Source organism: Vanessa atalanta, chromosome Z (assembly GCF_905147765.1).
Source record: "Vanessa atalanta chromosome Z, ilVanAtal1.2, whole genome shotgun sequence".
Lineage (NCBI taxonomy): Eukaryota > Metazoa > Arthropoda > Insecta > Lepidoptera > Nymphalidae > Vanessa > Vanessa atalanta.
In genome coordinates, this window is record NC_061902.1 from 398,183 (window position 1) to 418,278 (window position 20,096).

The 20,096-nt window shown below is 38.3% G+C and overlaps 3 protein-coding genes across 5 annotated transcripts; 1 reads left to right on the forward strand and 2 right to left on the reverse strand.

Annotated features, from left to right (window-relative positions):
* Positions 1–1,543: 1,543 nt before the first annotated feature.
* Positions 1,544–12,917, forward strand: LOC125076145 (TGF-beta receptor type-1). Of its 3 annotated transcripts, none has more exons than XM_047688126.1 (9): positions 1,544–1,876; positions 2,267–2,384; positions 2,749–2,909; positions 5,065–5,298; positions 5,445–5,675; positions 5,920–6,087; positions 7,472–7,644; positions 7,870–8,103; positions 9,022–12,917. In XM_047688126.1, the coding sequence occupies exons 1-9, from the start codon at positions 1,777–1,779 to the stop codon at positions 9,145–9,147; spliced, it is 1,545 nt and encodes a 514-aa protein (XP_047544082.1). In that variant the 5' UTR covers positions 1,544–1,776; the 3' UTR covers positions 9,148–12,917. The 3 variants fall into 3 exon arrangements, with proteins under 3 accessions (XP_047544082.1, XP_047544083.1, XP_047544084.1); XM_047688127.1 differs by lacking the exon at positions 2,749–2,909 and adding an exon at positions 3,239–3,390; XM_047688128.1 differs by lacking the exon at positions 2,749–2,909 and adding an exon at positions 3,666–3,784.
* A 1,003-nt stretch (positions 12,918–13,920) lies between these two features.
* LOC125076150 lies at positions 13,921–14,434 on the reverse strand. The gene has a single exon (XM_047688135.1). It carries the CDS (start codon positions 14,432–14,434, stop codon positions 14,258–14,260), a length of 177 nt encoding a protein of 58 aa, XP_047544091.1. The 3' UTR covers positions 13,921–14,257.
* A 1-nt stretch (position 14,435) lies between these two features.
* LOC125076149 lies at positions 14,436–15,348 on the reverse strand. The gene is made up of 3 exons (XM_047688134.1): positions 15,210–15,348; positions 14,761–14,976; positions 14,436–14,668 (listed from the first exon to the last, which is right to left on the reverse strand). The coding sequence occupies exons 2-3, from the start codon at positions 14,960–14,962 to the stop codon at positions 14,436–14,438; spliced, it is 435 nt and encodes a 144-aa protein (XP_047544090.1). The 5' UTR covers positions 14,963–14,976; positions 15,210–15,348.
* Positions 15,349–20,096: the final 4,748 nt, after the last annotated feature.

The following is a 20,096-nucleotide window of genomic DNA, read 5'->3' on the forward strand; positions in this document are numbered from 1 at the left end:
TTTTTTCATTTCTTCTTCAATCATCATTCAATGAATAAATATGATATTACCTATGTATTCATTTTGACGCAAGACTTATTACTCACGAATATTTGACATTCCGTAAGCCATTAGAGCAAAGTTTACACGGAATATGTTGACATTAGGTACTATGGCATTACAGCTCTGGAAACTTTCCAGTCCGTTTATATCGGTCAGTAGTTAGAAGGACTTCTCCTAGGTAGCTGTGGTTATTGTTTTACGGCGAAGATTCGGTTGTTATTGTGGAAATTGCGACCGAAGCAGATCTGTCACGCTGATTATCATTTATCAGTAAAAAAGAAAAACTAAATCCCAAAGATAGCTCTGCTACATTACATCAGATAATACAATTGTAACATTATCCTGTTTTGCTTAATTTTCATGACAGAAAGCTTTTTTATCAGAATAACGAAAATGTTATAACATAATTATTATAAAAACTATTCACAATAGTTCCAAGTAAAGATCTTTAAAAGAAGGAAAGTAATTACTTCAGTGTGGATGACAAAAAGCTAAACACCATAAACATTTTTTACTTAATTATGTATATAAATATTTTGACTAAATCTCACTATAATAAATTAAGTTTATTAATTGTTATCATACATTAAATAAGTACCTATATACATAATCTATCAGCTACTTTATAAAATTATAGGTTTGTTTACTCGTAAAGGCACGCCCCGTCGATTTAAATTATCGGAGCGACTTAGTCAAAAATTAAAATCTAATTAAATTGTATATTTTTATGTCTTTTTTCTTATATTAGTCATTTTACACACTAAGTCATCTTGTAAACATAAGGGCGGAGAGGCGCGCCTTCGTGATTGAATTATACAATTGAAGCTTGTTTTGGTGTTGATAAATTACATTATTATACAATTAATTTTCGTTTCGAGCAAATTAAAGTTCGATAACTTTTTCTTACAGTAAAACGTAAGGCTGTTGACAAATAATAAATATATAGTATAATAGTATCAATAATTAGTATTTTTAAAAACTTTGAATTAATTAAAATAGAGTTTAATTCTTTTAAATTTAAACGATATTCTCAAGCGTTGGCTTATCAATTGTTAAATGTTTTATTCATAGGTTTTGAGGGGAGGTTTTTACAGTGCCTGAAATTGAATTACGTAATTATAATAAAGATTTAATATAAAAGTGGATTGACCGCGTTTAAAAAGTAACATATTAAAATGTATAAATTATTTATAATATTTATTCAATTATATATCACCAAAAATAATAATTAAATGTCGCGAATAATGATAAATAATTTCATTATAAATCTACGAGATCTACAAGATATAAAATTAGAACAATATCATTGTGTCAACACAGTATGTCATTAAAATTAAATACCTAGTAATTTACAAAAGTAAAAACTTCATAAACGTATTTTATGCAAAATTATAAAAATACTTGCTATTATTATTTTTGGTATGGTTAAATTTTACAAATCAGTATTTTTAAAAATCCTAAAATGACCTAGCAACACTATCATTTTATCTGTGACGTTTTCACGCGAAGTTATTTATCTACCGGAGTCCGGAGACAATTTATTTTATTACATTGATTTTCTATTGTGTATAAGTGATAACGTTTATATCAACCTAGCTGAATTAAAACTCAAAACAAATAGCAATAATTCTTATTCTTAATATAAAAATGTTATATGTTCATTTTAGAACTGCCCAATGGCCGTATTGTTCGAGTGTCAATAATCAGTGTTTGGCCGTGTGGGATTAAATCGAAATGTTTCTATTCAGGAATGTGATTATGGACAGTTTATGGTGGAGGAAATGTTTACATCTGTTGATACTGTTCATTTTCTTAAAGTTAAATGTTGTTAGCGGTGAGTATTGAGTTGTACATTTATGAGGCATACGATTACACATTATTTATGGGGCTGGACTTGCTCTCGACACATTATAGATTTTCTTGACCGTAACTTAAAAGCTGGCAAAACTTAAAGCAATCAATCCTCATTTTAACGTCACAAAATTTTAATCTTCTATAAAATGTAGACAGATACAGACCAACGAATTTCGTTTTGTACAAAGGTAGCAATTGATTACAAGTATGTCTTAATTCTAAATGATTTGAGATATACGTCTATTAGATTACATTCAGTTATACATTAAAAGAAACATTTTAATTCAATCACATACATAAGACATTAAATAAGACAGTTGATCAAGTCACCATGTCACAGCAGTTTAAAATGATGTATTTCTTAAAACAGGGCTGAAGTGTTACTGCAACAGTGACAGCCCTAGTTGTCCAAACTCGACATGTGAGACGGATGGATTTTGTTATGCTTCATATGCTCTGGACAACGGAGAGCCCAAACACACCTACCAGTAAGTAGAACACATTGCCACTATTTCGTTTTATATAGTTTTGATTGTGATTATAATTTTTCTTAAAATGATCTGGGGTTCATGTAATCAAAATTACTGACTGTACCTTCTACAAACTCTCCAGTTGGGCTATATCATATCTTTCAAACATTAAATTCATTGTAAATCTGTTAATATGATGTTTGTAAAATGCACAGTGCAGATGAAATAGTTGAACATATGTTTTGAGGTACATATTTTGACAAAATAAACTTTTCTATTTGATAAAATCAATTGGCAAAACATCAACACAAATCTCCATTAGTTTAGGTGGCTCTGAGGTACAACTTTTAATCAATTTATATCAAACCGTTGACTTGTGTAGAGAGGTGGCCTTAAGCTGTATGCAAAGAAATGTAGCCTTCCCTCCAGACAATCCAATCAAATGCAGACAGCCAAGAGCCTATTGCTGTAGTAAAGATTTCTGCAATTCTGATGTGGTTTACCAAGAGAAATTCTATAAAGTGCTGAATACATCATCCATGGGTAAGATGTACTGCGCACTTGTGGGCGTGTGATATCGACTTGACAATGCAAATGATGAGTTTGTTTGATGTACTCTTAGAATATAATTGCCTTGCCATTTATGACCTCTAAGTTTTGTGTTGAGATGCCAATATTCTAACAATATGCTTCCGAGTTAGTGATTTGAATATGTACCTACTAAGCGAGGAGATTACTCTCGAGCCGGCCGACTCGTACCTAGTATGTTTGAATGATGTGCCGTAATCTTAACAAACACTATTTTCCGAGTGTGCATTGGTTTTGCTTTAACATACTAAACATAATGTATGGTGGTTCCACTTGCGGCGCAGCTGTATCGAGCTCAAAGCACTGATACCCATCGAGCACCCCTTCAGTTGCTCCACGACGAGAACTAGAAATGAGTCGGTGGTGATAAAATGTTGTAAGTCGCGTGACATGTGCAATCGAGATCTGCGCCTGGAGATACACACGAAGCCGCCAGGTAGGAGCGACGTGGAGGTAGCGGAAGTAGCGCCGGTAGCGCCCCGGTGCCGCTAGTGTGCGCGCCGCCGGCCGCCTGGCGCAGCGCTGGCGCGACTCCGGCCGGGCGGCGGCGCGCCTCGGCTTGCTAATGGCACACGCTGCATGGCTATTTAAATCTTTTTTCGTTCTAATCGTACTAAATTTTCTTTTCTTATCTAGTACTGCACCGGCATTGATCACGCTGTAGGGCACACTCGAATTTACCTCAAACTAATTCTACGATTTGTGGTATAGATGTTGGCACCCGGAAACGATTTTTCCTCCCGGGGACAGACCCATTTGGTGCCGCGAAGCGGAGGCCTCAGATATTTTTTGCTGCGCCACGGACTTCTGTAACCGTGACTTCTTTTCAGGTACGGAAAGTGTAACGAATGTGTCGTCCGGGCGTCCATATGGGTAGCTTTGTATTGTGATGTCCGATGAGCATACTCCGATACTTGTGTATCTAATGGATAATAAACCATTGCATTTGAAGATTACATTAATCATCTAGTTTAAATATATACGAATCAGATGGTTGCAAAAGCATGGGCTTTTTAAAAACAAGTCAGAATGGGGGAAACATATAATTATTTACTGTCACTTAGTTATAAAAATAGGTATATATACGTAGCCAATCGAAGTATCCGAGAGGCGAGTTCCTCATTAAGAAGCACTCTCTTATTATAACCGTTATCGTTCCGACTCGTAATCGTAAAGACGATCGTTTGAACGCTCTTCGAAACAGCCGGAGCACGCGACGTGAGTGATCTACGCCGGTATTTTCTTTTTCAGCATGACCTTATTCGGTACTAATCGCATGTTATAACCATCAACACACTCGAACACTTTGCCGTTTGAGTTTGCAGACGAGGGTTATCGGGATGAAGGTTTCTAATCGTTTATAAACAAGCTAAATTGTACATAAGATATGTTGGGAGGAGCGATCCGATGCGTATTAATCTCGCAAATAATAAATGCACGGTAGAGCTACGCGACACGGTACTGAGGAATATAAAAGTGTTTTTGCTGGTGTGGTGGGAGCTGTCTGTTGTCTAGATACTAAACACTAGTTTTATTTGTTTCGTACGCTTACTGCATGTTGGTGCACAGTGGTTCATTGGACATTTTAATTACTTTTGTTGTTTTATCCGCTTTTTAATTTTTATTAATATGTTACTATTTTATTAATTAGCTATGTTAGATATGTACCCTTCTTAATATGAATCAATTGTTCTTTAAATGAACATTTAACAATTTTAGTCTCGATTCGTTGTCAACATTTGGAGCGAACGGAAACGCTCATCTTGTACGCATTCGTTTAATTTGAAAATAGCTCGCTCCGAGTCGGACCGATTCCCGTCCGCGGCTCACAATGTAAGCATTCGTATCAAGGGCGCCGGCCGCTCTCGAATATGGAGCCCCAGCCGCCGCGCTCCTGATATATATGCGCAATGTTTATTAATTCGCACAAGCTCACGGCCGGCAGTCAGTCGCTCGAGCCTTTAAGACATTCAATAGCCGCCAACCGAGCGACCCTTTCTCCTTCAGTATCATGATAAACTCATTATGAAAGTAGTACGCTTGTATTAGATTTCTCGTGCGAAATGTCGGGACCGGAATAATGTGTAACTGTGTGTGTGTTAACATAAAGAGTCGAGTCCGACAGCGACTACATGGCAGCTGCTTCCGTGGATCATGGGTCTCATGGTGCTGAGTGCGTGCGCTGCCATCAGCTTTTGGTGGGCGCGTCGTTCCCCAAAGACGATAAAGCGCGAGTCCAGGTCGCTATTCGCCCCGGAGGACTCTTTTTGCGAAACTCGCCACCCAATGATGACCGCTACCATACGGGATATGATCGAGTTAACCACTTCAGGCTCCGGCTCCGGTGAGAAACTGAACAAATCTATCTTAAGGAGCTAATATAACCCAACCAGTTTAATCAAATCGGCTCCTACCAATTCCTATACTGTTTCATATTTTAAATTGATCTGTATTCGACTGAATTGTTACTAATGACTTAATCTGCGTCAGGGCTCCCTCTGCTGGTGCAGCGCTCGATTGCTCGTCAGATCCAGCTGGTTGACATAATCGGCAAGGGCAGGTTCGGTGAAGTGTGGCGCGGTCGCTGGCGAGGTGAAAACGTCGCCGTGAAGATATTCTCGTCGCGCGAGGAGAGCTCCTGGTTCCGGGAGGCGGAGATATATCAGACCGTGATGCTGCGCCACGAGAACATACTCGGGTTCATCGCTGCCGATAACAAAGGTGACGCGCCAGTGTTGAGCGCTTTGTTAATATGTATGAGCTCTCGTGAGTCGCGCGGAGGCCTTTGTTACGATTACAATAAAATTACATTATTCACATTGTAGTCGCTTCGCTTATCAATTTATCTCGAATTCCGAGGATACACTCGAATTAGGTGACTCGTTATGTTTACAACGGAAATATAAAAAATAAGACTACAGCGAGTTCGGCGTTAATATTCAAATGACAAAAATACAATCGACAGACAACGGCACCTGGACGCAGCTGTGGCTGATCACGGACTACCACGAGAACGGCTCCCTGTTCGACTTCCTCAGCGTACGGACCATCGACGCGAACACTCTGGTGAAGATGGCGCAGTCCATCGCCACGGGGCTGGCGCACCTGCACATGGACATCGTGGGCACCAAAGGTAATGCAACACAGTCAACACAGCCGAAGTGGCGACCGCCCGCTCTCATTGTCTGGATGCTTTATATTCTCGACAGTTTATCCTTTCTGTGTATTGAATGGCGTGTGAGCTCCGCAAGCGCGGTCTGAAGGTCATAGCAAGTTGCAAATTTAATACGGCTACGGTTAGGTTACATAATTAGTATTTAATTTTTTTTTATTTATATACACTGACAAGCGCCATCTAACTTAAAAAAAGATTTCGTGTGATATTCGTGCAACCGTGATAATATTTGGAATTCTGACGATTATATAGTTGAACTAAAAATTATGTATGTTTTTGTTATTTATAAAATGTTAAAAATATCCTGCTACCTGTCTCAGCTTCGCGCGGCCGGAGTTAACTTTTTACATATTTTTTTTAATAATGCGAAGCGATTTGTCTCTGTTCTTGTTCTATGCTAATCTTCCAGACGCCTCATGTATTTTTACCTGCATGCGTTTATTTAAATATATTGTAATGTCCTGCACTGCCGGCTCAAATTATAAAAAATACATTATGATTAAAATTAATATAATTTTTTGATAAACGCTTACAGTTTAAAGTTTTCATTTAGTATGTCACGTTTTAAAAAAAATGGTTTAATAATGATTTAAATCTAAAAATGCTGCGCCTAGATATTCTTGAATGTTCCACATAATTCTATATTTCTTTAGTTATTCATACGAATTGCTAATTATACGTGAATACGTCTTTATAAGTATGCATAAGAAAATCGAAAAAGTTTAATGCCAGCAAAGCGAATGCTACTTTAATTATTTGTGAATAAAATTATTATGATGCTGTTACATTATTTACTCCGTAGATGTATATTTGCTGTGGGTTTTATTTTACATTTTAAAGAAAATAAAATAGTATTCGAATCATAATATAATAATAATTTGGGTAAAATCGATTTTAATCGATTCGATTGTCAACATTTTGAAAAAAATAAATAAATTATAATTAATCGTTAAAATACGATTTTGATTCGAGTCTTTGATTACTCAAATACATCAATCAGACTCTTGTGTCTCAATGCTTTAGTGAATGAATAACTTAATAAAATATCAGAGTTAATTAATGAATATAATATTTTTTTAATTTCACATTGCGATTGAAGTGGCGAGTAATATAAATGCATTACATGGACTGCGATGGCGACATTTTTTTTGCGTTGAACATAATAATATATTATTTCTATTATTAATGTGTAGGATTTATTGTTGTTTTTTTTTTTACTTTTCCAATTTAAATAGACTATGACTGACTTGTAACGATACATAAAAAAGTCGATTACGATGTAAACGCGCCACACAGCACACGCAACTATAAATAATGATGGGCTCATATCGGCTGTACACAGGGAAGCCGGCGATCGCTCATCGAGATCTCAAGTCGAAGAACATCTTGGTGAAGTCGAACCTGACGTGCGTGATCGGCGACCTCGGGCTGGCGGTGCGGCACAACGTGTCCAACGACTCCGTCGACGTGCCCTCCACCAACCGCGTCGGCACCAAGAGATACATGGCGCCTGAGGTATGGCCTTATCATTTAACTGAAGCTCGATTGCGGTCTTTACTGAACTCTCGCATGTGTCTGTTTCTTTAATACGTCCGACGAGTACTCGTAATAATGCCAGATACGTATATATATACAAGGGTAATTTTCATTGCGATACCCACGAGTTGACCAAGGATGTTGTATTGATACCAACATTACAACAAAGATGAAAGATGAAATTCCGCTGCAATGATCAACCAGGTGCTGGACGAGAGTATGGACTCGCGTCAGTTCGACCCGTATAAGAGATCGGACGTGTACTCGCTGGGCCTCGTGCTGTGGGAGATGGCGCGTCGCTGCGGCTGCGCGTGCGACGACTACCAGCCGCCGTACTACGACTGCGTGCCGCCCGACCCCGCGCTCGAAGACATGAGGCGCGTCGTGTGTCTCGAGAGGCGGCGGCCCGTGCTGCCCAACAGGTGGCACTCCGATCCGGTTAGTGCCTCTGTATTATTTACATACGTATATTATATTGAAGCCAGTCCCTTTGGCCGAGTGGCGTGACACAAGGCTGCAGATCTCGAGGTCCTGGGTTCAAACCCCAGGGCGGGCCGGTAAAAAGGGTTCTTCTATATCATTTCTCAGTAACAACCCAGTCTAGAAGGTAGAAGTGTGTACGCTTTCGTGTCTCGATAAATTCTTTTCAGACATGTCGAGTTTACCATCCCATCGGATTATGAGGGTGAATGGTGAAAGATAGTGTCCTGCAAAGACTTCCTTGAGCTTTACCACCGCGACCGAAATCGGTCAAAACGACTTCATCGTCATATATTGATGCTTAAGATGTTCTTAATTAGACAGCAGGTGGCGGCGCGGCCACTGTCAACATGTACACTTATATGCGAGTTAACTGAGGAGAGACAATGCTATTTGATTAAAATGCAGATATTGTTAACGCAAAAATATAGGTTAGAATATAGGTTTGTTATAGATAACCCTCACTTTGTATTCAGGTCCCTGCTGAACAATAAACGACCTTGCTTTCCGATCCGATCCTTTGCCGATCCACTGATAACAAAGGTTGAACCACGTGTGACCCTCGCGGTTGTGTAACAAAACGAACAATAAGACTGTTTTAAACGTACTCATAGCGAACCAGAACGCCTTACATTTTAATCGGCAGTTCATTACTTCACGAGTACCCGACCAACTGGTTAGCAACGAAAGCTTCGTGATTAAATTATATTTCGAGTTTATTATTCGACTAACATTGAACTAAAAGTTCAGTCAATTGATTCCAGTGTTATTTTGTCGCGAACAAATAAGGTTATTTTAAAATTATTTTCTTCACATCGGTGATTAAAGGTCCCCTACATACATCAGGATACATTCACATGATGCATGTCTATGCAGGTGCTGTCGGCGATATCGAAGGTGATGAAGGAGTGCTGGTACCAGAACCCCGCGGCGCGGCTGACAGCGCTGCGCATCAAGAAGACGCTTGCCAACATCGCCACCGCCGACCATTTCAAACTATAAACGGCCCCCACTACCGGCACCATCGACGACGACAGCATTCATCGCCTTCGACCATTCGACTTAGTCTATAGTGGTACCATTAAAGAATATAGATCTTTAAAAGTAGTTTAGTTGGGGATATTTTAAAATATTTAAGATGGAAGGTTTTGACAAATTTTAGAAGTACTTCATGATGTAATTCTTCCGATAGAGTCGTGTGATATGTCTGTTATGATGAACGTTCGGCGGTCGCGTCGACGTCGAAGGCGACCGAACGCGTGCTCGCCCAACGGCGCCGGGGGGTCACAGGGTGTTTAGAAATTGTAATTGTTGTATATTGTAAGAAAAGAAGGTATCCATCTAAAATTTAGATATATTTAACAAAATTAAAGATATTTAAAGTGTCTATATCTTTGAACGGTTCCGACTATTTTAATGTGAAATTGTATATAAAATATAGAGGTCGGGATTCATTTAAAATGAATAAATTTATCGTCGAGGAAGTGGCCGTAGCCGGGGCCCGGGGGGCCGGGGAGATGGGGAGATGGGGAGATGGGGAGTTGGGTCGCGGCGAGTTTGGCGACGGCGCGTTCGGAGAGCGGTCCCGATCCTACCTCTTAGATTATATTCGAGTAATATCAAAACAAGCATTTATTATAGTAACGTGTTATGGACTTGAGGTTGTAGTGATATTTTTTCGTTACCAAGTACGTAGGTTTTTAAATTTTGTTAAGGTTCGATTTCGTTTATTATTATTATTGCGCATAATATACATTTTATGACGTATCGCATATATTTTTTTCGATTTTTATTTTTGGATACTATGTTTTCTGTGATAGGACGTCATCGCAGCTACTGTTGTAAGTCTCGCGCGTCCGCCGGCGGCGCGAGTTCGGTCTTTGTTATACGATTTTATTTTAATTTTAGTTCCGTCGAAGTTTGTACCAAATTTATTGCAACGTTATACGTCCTCTAGCGGGAGGCTCGCTCCCGGTACGAGGGTTCTGTACCTTTGAAAATTGTTAATTATTAGTAATATTACGTGGGTGAGATTCATTGAGGACTTTGGTTTCAAATTTTATCATATGTATAGAGTCCCGCGTCGCGCCGGCGCCGCGCCCTCGGGACCGTCATACAAAAAAGGTCGCGCTGAAATATTTTTGAGTCTTTTTATAAAAAAGTAACTTTCTAAATCAATAGTCTTAAGATTAACTTCATATTCAAAACAACGGTTGTAATAATGAATTTGTATACCCGTGTCGCGACTCGCGGCTGGAACTCGTTATGTCGTTACGTCGGGCGCGGCAGTCGCGGCCGAGGGTGCGGGGCGCGGGGCGGTGTTGTTTAGGCGAAGCTGACTTAGAGTATATCGAGAGAGTGAAATTTTTTACATATTAGTTGATGAGTAAAATTGACATATTTTCTTACTTGTTCGGTAATCGTTTTTTCGGATATTAAGATATTTTGAATTTGTAAATATTAACGAGAGTTAGTCTACTATATACGATCTACTATTTGCATAAGAGTTTTTATAATCACGTAGATTTGATACGTTTATGTAACTTTTTTTACAGATAAGTATAGGGTTTATTTTTTTTAATATATATTTGTATAAGTTTACACGAGCGACCGTCTGAGTGTGAGTGTAACCGCGCCACGCGCTTCATTCGGTTAACACGCACTCTGAGTACTACCAGGGTGGGCGTGCTTTAGTTTGCTGGATACGGCAACGATTACACCTAGTCCTTTGAATGAGCGAGTAGAGGTTCGAGGTGTTAACCGCTGCCGTCGCTTGTTGAGTTAATGATTTGCACCAATCCGCGGCCACCTCGACTAGTACTCGACTAGGGTGCGAGCGGCACGAGCCCGGCTCCGACTGAGCTAGCCGGGCGTGGGCCGCGGTGTATGTACTTATGAGAGTATACGCGTACTTTAATATCCTGTCCATCCAGCTTTATATTGTATTTTTTTTTACGTTTATTTGTAAAACCAAACTACCCTCGTGTTTTACACATTTTTACAGTCTTTATTATTGTGAATTATATTTTTGACTGAACATTGAACTTTGATATCTTTTAAATACTTTTGCGTTTTTGCATAAAGATTCTAACAAACTAGTTTTCGATAATATTGATATATGAAAATAATAGCAATAGTGTGGTTGATCAGTTTATAGTTCACGAGTCTTCCAATCGAGATGAAATTCGATATTCGATTTCGACAGTAAAAATAAATTCTAAAATAAAAACGTAACCTCCTCGCTGCGCGGGCGCACGATAGCACGTAAGGGTAGGCGGTAACTTTGGATCACAGAGTTTAGGCAGCTATTCTCGAAGCGTTATCATATTGCGTTTCGTGTTCTCCCGACCGCGGCAACCAAGCAATATATGGCACCGGTGTCTGTGCAGAGTTGTTTATCACATGCTATATTAATCAGGTGAGCATTTAGTTGCCTTTCCGAAGTGTACTCAAGAGTCGAAATATACATGATTGTATTATTATTATAAAATATTACTTTAAGTTTATATATATTTAAAACGTTTCGTCGCTTTACGCCTTAGTCATTAAGGAATACGTAATTAGTTCTTTAGCCCAACATTGACAGAGGGAACTGTTATATTTTAACTGTATATGTTACTTAGATACCGCTGTTTTGTTTCGGGGTAGTCGCCGGCTGTCGGCACTAGTCGTTTCCGAAAGAGCGATGTGTTATGTATAGATGATTCTTGTTGAAAATAATATAAATATTTGAAAATGTTGACTAACATAGACGTAACGCATCCGGCAGGAACATTAAATGTAATCGTTAGTTTATACGCTCCCGCGGGCACACAGAGGCCACGGAGCCCACGGAGCCCGCGACGTGACGACCATATCATGTTTTGCGGTCACGGGATATTTATTATTATTAGGAGTACGAGTACGAGTACGAGTACTGCTCGTACGGACGCAGAGCGCGCTTCAGGCGCATGCGCCGTCTGGGGAGCCAGTACCAACCAATTCTCAGTCGCGTAGGTTCGAGCCCTTGTATTATATGTGATTGTATTGTTTCCTTACGTAGCCGTACGATACTTGAGACATGTGCTTTTAGATTAAATGTTTGGCGCTTTGTGTTGAATGCGAACATGATGTGAATGTGGAAATTACATTGACGACGCGATTCCTTTTAATATTGTGACTTGTTTCCGTTCGGCGGCACATGCCAGTAATCATATTAGATGCTAGAAGGGTGGACGTCGATGAAATTAGATTTTAGTGCGTGTAAAATTTAGTCTTTTCGCGATTAAGATCTAGATGTCTTCTGTCCTAACGAGTAATATTAACGCGATAACTGATTTCTTACATTACAAATGTTTCAAGAACAGCAAACGGAGAGCGACGAAGTCGTCGCCGGGTCGGGGCGACTTTTGTTGAATGTTAGATAAAGGTGTAATTATAGATTTCATTCTTATTCATTATTATTCTGCGTTATTCTCGTAATATTAATATTGAGAGTTAAATAATTTAGATTAGACGTAGGTCGAGTTGTAACGTTCAGGCGTCAGAGGTGTTTTGTGTCGTTTTAAATGAGTTTCGAGGAGCAATACCGACGAGTACAAGACGACACGGTCGTTTAGCAACAGCAATAAGAAGCAGCGGCCGCACGGGCCGTCCCGTCGCCGCGTGCGATGCGACCCCTCGTGCGACTCGCTTTGTGTACCTACCTACCATTATTTAATTGTCGCATTACATAAGATTTATAAAATTGTTTCTGGAGTGGTATAATTAATTTAATAAAATAAAACAAGTGTTTTTATATTTGCTCGTTTTATTTCACCCCTTTCTATATTCAGGCCATCTTCTCCGACTCGGACTGCGTGGAATGTGGATCGGATAGCTGATCAGTGGGAGGCACGTGTTTTTAATTAATGAAGCGCCGGTTATTTTGTCTACGGCTGCATAAAATTAAAGGATTTTTTTCAATACATATTCTGTAATATTATGTTGTTTTTCCGAAAAATTATATTACGTATTTGTGAGAAACTGTGATACTTATGACAATAAACAAACACAAATTCATTAGCTACGATCGTCTCCATTGGCTAGTAACTCAAAATTAACCAAATAGCTTTTAGCTTCGAACCGGTTCCTACTTTGACTGTCAAAAGAGTAAGTATTCAACTTAATAAAATAAATAAGCTAAGTTACTGTCGATTGTAAAAAAATATACGTAATTTATTTTTTCTTTTATAGTCAAATTTAATATTTATATGAACCTTAAATTAACGGTAATTCTTGAGTAGAATCCATCAATCCTATTTCATCATGTCGTAATCTACTCATAAATGCGAAAGTAACTGTCTGTCTGTTATTCTTTCACGGCCAAACCGATGCGCCGAATTTGATAAAATTTGGCTTGAAGCAACCTCGAATGCTTGAAGGTTTTTGATGCCCAATACCTGGCTAAGACGAGGGTGATAACTAGTGTCCAGGAAGCGCAATTACTTGACTGTTCGTAAACCACATTTGAATATAGTACCTATATCAATTAATTCTAGGCATACGTACATAAGGTTATATAAATTAGTTTGAACTAATGATGATACTTATCACCCATTAATCAATTTTATTGAATTTAATATCGCTCTCCTGTAACAAAGCGATCAAAATAATATTTTTCAACTTTGTCAAGTCATTTTAGATTTTCCATTATTCTCGAGTTATTTTAATAAAAATTTAATGTCAATCAGTACAAATGAAGGATTTGTTTTAAGTTGCTATTGTTTTTTATATTCTGTGAGAAATAACAAGCGATTAAGAAATATAGAAAATGTTTATTAATACCAAAAGGTACATAATATAAAATACATAGATTCACTATTTTACATCTGAGTTAGCAGCAATAAGAAGATTTAATTCAAATTTTTTAAACATATTTATTCAAAATGGTAATTGTTTATTTTTTCATTAGTATCATTTTAAGTTTGTGCTAATAACTCTATTCTAGTCTAGTAAAAGCAATCAATAATCATTGAATCTTTTATATTATTTATCATCTATACATTTCTTACATACTAGTAAAAATAAAGTCTACAAACAAGTTAAAATCAGACAAAACTGGACGGAGGGGTTGCAAAATAAAGTTTAAAGGTTAAGCATATGAAACCTTCTGCTCATAAGCTTCGTCTTCATTCCAATATTCTTGGTCTGCGAATGTACTGTGCCGGAGCTTACACCAACGAGCCCCAAATCTCAGTATCAAAATAATGACCATCAGTACAAACATTGAAAGTATGGCAATGGCGGGATACATCATGAGAAAGGCCATTTTAAATATCACTTTCTCTTTTGTGCAATTCGAGGTATTCTTGAGAGGTCGTCAGGGGCTGCCGTGAAATTGAAGCGGCTACTTCTGAACCGTGCCTGTGAACTTCTTGGTAGTCCTCACTGTGGAATGGGTGCACGTACTGAACCTGTTGGTATTGACTCTCGAGTTCAGTAAAGTCCAGTGGTGGCTGTTTGTGTGGCGTTGCCGACCAAATAGACACAATCCAGCGGTTTCCTATACAATAGATAAAATTTCTAAATTAGTATCATATGGTATAAATAATATTAAATAATTTAAATTACTGCCAAGAATAGAGAAATAATCACCCGTGTGTCGATCCAGCCAATAGTCGGAGTATCTGGAGCAGCAGCACACGACGTTCAAGATGAGCAGAGCTCCGAATATAACCGAGCAGATCGCTATAGCGATATAAAACGGCGTGAAGTCGCCCACTTTAGAAAGAATTGGATTTATAGCTTTGTATGTTCCATTCCCTGTAAAGTAAGCGTGAGATTCATATGCCGACATTTTCGTATTAGAACCTGCCGAAGAAAAAATATGCTTCAGGGACTACGCTTCAAAACACCCAAAAACGCCATTTATAGACTGATTACAGCAATTAATTATGAAATAATAGTAGCACAACAATAGACACTTTCGTATTTAGGGCGTGGTAAACAAAACGATTCGAGAAATTGAACTGAATTAACCAATCGGATGCATACTTCTAAATTGAATGTACAAGAATAATCACAAAAACACGATAAAACATTACCTTCTATTTGATAACTTAAAGCTTGTTTCACTATTTCATGTAAGGAGGCGGTTGCCGTTTTCCAACTGTAAAGTGTAAATTGACAAGTGACGCGGGATGCCGATGCCGAACTTCGTTGTCGAATGCTTGTAAGTTGAAGCGGCATTACTCTATGTCTATGGTCTTACTAAAGTCACAAACTATAGTTTAAATTTTAAATTTGAAACAAATAATAGTTTTATTTAGGGATACTTGGAAATAATGTCAAATTAACTAATTAAGCTGTGTTAATGTTCGTTATTAATAAATTATTTAAAGTTTTTCGTTTAAGTACTTTCTTAGGAATTATTGGAGTAAAATTAATAATTGATACTTAATTATACTTAGTATATATTTTTTTTGCAATTTTTAACTGTAGATATATTAATTTTATTTCTACCTAACCCTTTGCATTACTTATTGACAGTAAAATAATTCTATTTTTACATATAATCCTCATATGACCTGAGATTATATATTTAAATCATATAATTACGTGGAATATGTAACAGTTTTGTATTGATGTGTAACATATTATTTCCTGCAACCTTGGGGAGTAATTTCGTGAAAAGTATGTAATAACAAAATTGGACTAAAAAGAGATGGAAGGAATGTTATTAAAATGAACAATTTTCAAACCAAGTTTAGTAGGTACTGCGTTTTCTTGTACTTGATTTGTATTATAGCAAATTAATAATACAATATATTAAGTAAAGAAGTTTATTTAGTGGTAGGGCTTTGTGCAAGCCCATCAGATATTCTACTATATATTCATTTAAATAAAATAATAATATATTGAAGTAAGCATTCACAAGGAGTTTTGACTCGTGATTTTACAGAATAGTATTAAATGTAATTACAGTTGTACCGAGTGGTGACGGTGACGAATATTACCTATCTCATCTCATCTCGTGTGGGGAGTAAAGTTTTCCCGAGGTAAGATTTACTGGAGAACGGGTAGCATATCTCTGAGTATTATGACCACATTATTGCAAACTCAAAGTCAAAAATCTTTATTCAATATACAAGTGTTAAGCTTGCTCATTGATAGTCAAAAATCTACCATCAGTTCGGAAATTAACACTTCGGACCTGAGAAGAACCGGCTTTTTTTTATCGTTGTAGTGGAATAGGCGTTTGTCTTCCATCTCACCTGATGGAAAGTGTAGATGAAGACGAAGGTGGTACACGCCCATCCAAAAGAAACCTGTTCACTCTCATCAGGAAAAATAGACCCAGGCAGGTCGTTCCAAATTTTGGCGACTCTCACCAAAAACGAGCTGTCAAACCGTTTGGTTCGAATTTTGGGTATGTCAAAAACGTATGGATGAAACTTTTGCCTGCGCCTAGTATTCCGATAAAGGATTGGAGATGGCTCAACCAGTTTGAAAAGAGCCTTCGAGCACTCTCCGAAGTGTATCCTATAAAAAACCGATAAACTGGCAACTCGACGACGATGCTCAAGGGTGTGTAGTCTGCTATTTGAGAGCTTTTCGTTGTTAATTAACCTACGGGCTCTTCGGTCAACTGAGTCCAAAGCTTCCAGATGATATTTGGCTGCACCGTCCAAGACATGACTGCAGTACTCCATGCGGGATCGAACTTGGGCAGTGTAAAGATGAAGCAGCTGTTCAGAGCTGAAGTACCGCCGAACCTTTGAAAGAATTGATAATTTCTTGGACGCCGCTTGTGCCATAGACTCAATTTGTTGGCCAAAGTTGAGGTTAGAGGTGATGGTAATACCTAGAAGCCCTAGATGGTTAGTAATCGGTAAGGATACACTTCCGAAAGTGGATGTTAAATCGAAGCTACTCTTTTTTGCGGAGAAAAGACACGCCTGTGTTTTGGAAGGGTTGAACTGGACAAGATTGGCGTCACCCCAATCGGACACCCACTGCAATGTCACATTCACCCGTTCAATCATGGACTCTCTCAAGGATCGTATTTCCTCTGGACTAGCTCGCGTGTTGGACACGTACCTTTCAATTACTGTGCTGTCCTCGGCGTAGCTAATAATACCAGGTTTTAAAAGATCGTTTATGTGCAACAGAAACAAGGTCGCAGAGAGAACAGATCCCAGAGGTACCCCAGCGTTGATTGCCATTAGATCGGAAGAGCAGCCATCCAAGACAACTCGAATCAACCGTTCCCTCAGGAAGTCACATATCCAGTCGCAGAGCTCAGTAAGTATGCCGTATGCTGGAAATTTACTAAGTAGTGCCTCGTGCCAGAATATTAACGGCTAAAGAATATTAACGATTTTTTTAAATTACATTTTTTAAAACTATTTTTTTCAGACAACTGAGAAGTCATTAGTGTTGTCCTTTAGCACAACAACGCTCTATAACGATTCTTTTTAAAATTGAATTATATTTTACAATTGAGTATTTTTTAAAGTTTTCTGGGATCCTGTTGTAAAAACGTATACATTGTCCCAAAAAAGAGATACTAACCCTGTGTAATCGGGTACTTGGAATAACAAGTTCATGATTGTTTCTAGTATTAATTAATACACAATTTCTGGAAAAATCTGGAAATTTATGTTTTTCTTTCAATTTACATCTTAATAAATATTTTGAGCCCAAGTTTTAAATTATAGCCCTCTTCTGCAATACAAAATTGGTATTAATATCAGCTGCATTAGCCCAGAGTAGGATTCCATAAGACATTATACTGTGGAAATAGCTTAAATACGCCAGGCGAACTTTTTCTTTTTTTCTTCGAGTCAAAAGTCTAATTTTTTTTACCGCATGGGCTGCAGAGCTGAGTCTATTCGTCAATGTATTTATATGGGGGCCCCATTGGAGCTTAGTCTTAGAGTATTACAGTATACCAAGGAACTCTGTTGTTTCTATAACATCTAATGCCTCCCCATTTAAAAGTACATTTGAACTTAATGCATTTTGTCTTTTTCCTATTTAACAGTAAATTATTAACATTAAACCAATGTACAATTATTGAATATAGTGACAAGGTAAGGTGCAATCACATCAATTATTGAATTGACTACCTTAACAGAGGTATGTGGGGGATCGTGTGATCCTTCACTATAAAGTTCATATAACCTTTGTCTACTCTTGTTAATTCCGAGAGTCGCCCACTTATTAAAACTAAGACTCACCAACCCGCCTGCCAAGCGTGGCGTTTATAGCATATTTGGGTGGCCAAATGAAAAGCGCTTCAAAACCGTAGTCTCTAGCCCGGCAGTCCTGCTATTCTCAGCCTTGATAACTAATGTGATAACGGTGGGGCAGGGGGTACTAAGGATTCCCGGCAGTGACCTTTTTGACTGAAGAACACTGGATCTCACAACATAACATTCGCACATTGCGGACCGACGAACTGGAGAAAGCACTGAGCTTACGTTACACTAGGATATTAAACATCAATACTTCGATATCAAGAAGAGGGAGTAACCTGCTTTATTTCCGGAAGGGCGACGAACTGTCCCATGGTAGTGTCGGGTTCATATTAATGACGTCTGAGGGATCAATGTATTCAAAATCGGGAGCGATTAAAGACAGGCTAGAAGTTCATTGAATCTCATTATTAAACTCCTGAGGTCCTGATTAAGACCACACTCCCTCCAATACCTTTCTGTGTCCAAAACCTCGAACCCTCTCAGCTCGATTTTCAAAACCGATTCGAATGCCTAGCAGCATGCGTACAAGTAGACGCATAGAATGACAGGTTCGTGAAAGGTGTCCATACAGCTGGATCTAAGTCCTTTGAGGCCGCCGTACAAACGGACCCAGAAAAATCTCTGTGTTTATCCTGCGGCTTATGGAGAAGAAATGCGGAAAATGATTCGGACGTCCTCAGATGATGCTAACGGATACCGGCGGCTTAATAGATCTCAAAGTCTCCGACACGTAACATAGACCAATTTAATATAATTCGTATTAAAGAAACCATCGAGCGCCGCAAAGGCTCCAAAGTTATTGTAAGAGATATGTCAATTGGGAAAATCCAACTTACGAAGCTGAAAACTGAAGATGGCAGAATCGTCACGACAAAACCCGAGTTGTCGTGCGTTGAGGAATTCTACGACAGCTGTACACGTCTACAATCACCTCAGTTGTGGAGCTTAAGATCTAGAATCTTAGAGCAAGACGTACCCTATACTGAAGATATAAATATAGAGGTAAAAATTGCACACATCGAGAACGAGATGATCCACTCCACGCTGTTAAAATAACTAAAATATATTTATTATTTTTCTATAAAAATAGTATATTGGAAAATAAGGCATTAAAAAATCCCGCTGATGGTTCGCCGGTTCTTCTCTGGTCCGAGGTGTTTATTTCCGAACTGGTGGTAGATTTTTGATTTTGATTTCTTAGATAAAATAAGACGGTATATATTTTTGCTAATAATCGTTGAGAACTACTGAGAAGTCGATTCCTATTATAATGTAAATTATAACAGAGTTCATATTACTTTAGCACCGAGCAGCTATTCTTACTACATTGGTGTTCCGGTTTGGAACGTGAGTGAGCTAGTGTAACTTTAGGTAGAACTGGCACAAGGGAAATAACATTTTAGTTCCAAAGGTTGGTGGCGCATTGGCGATGTAAGGAATAGGTTAAATTTCATACGGCGCCAATGTCTATGGATAGTGGTGATCACTTATAGCTCGTTGCCTGCTTTTTCGTAAATCTACCTTCCTACCTATTTTCCCTACTTTTAAAGATTTACAGAATCCATGGTAGCTATTGGACATTATTTCTAACATGGTGTTACAGACCTGATGGACAGGACACTTAAAAATTAAACAATTTGGAATATTGCTTTTTTTAAAATCCAATGATACAGTTTCAATTTAAATTTGGCCATCCAATGACTCGGGTAAAAATCCACCTGTACCCGT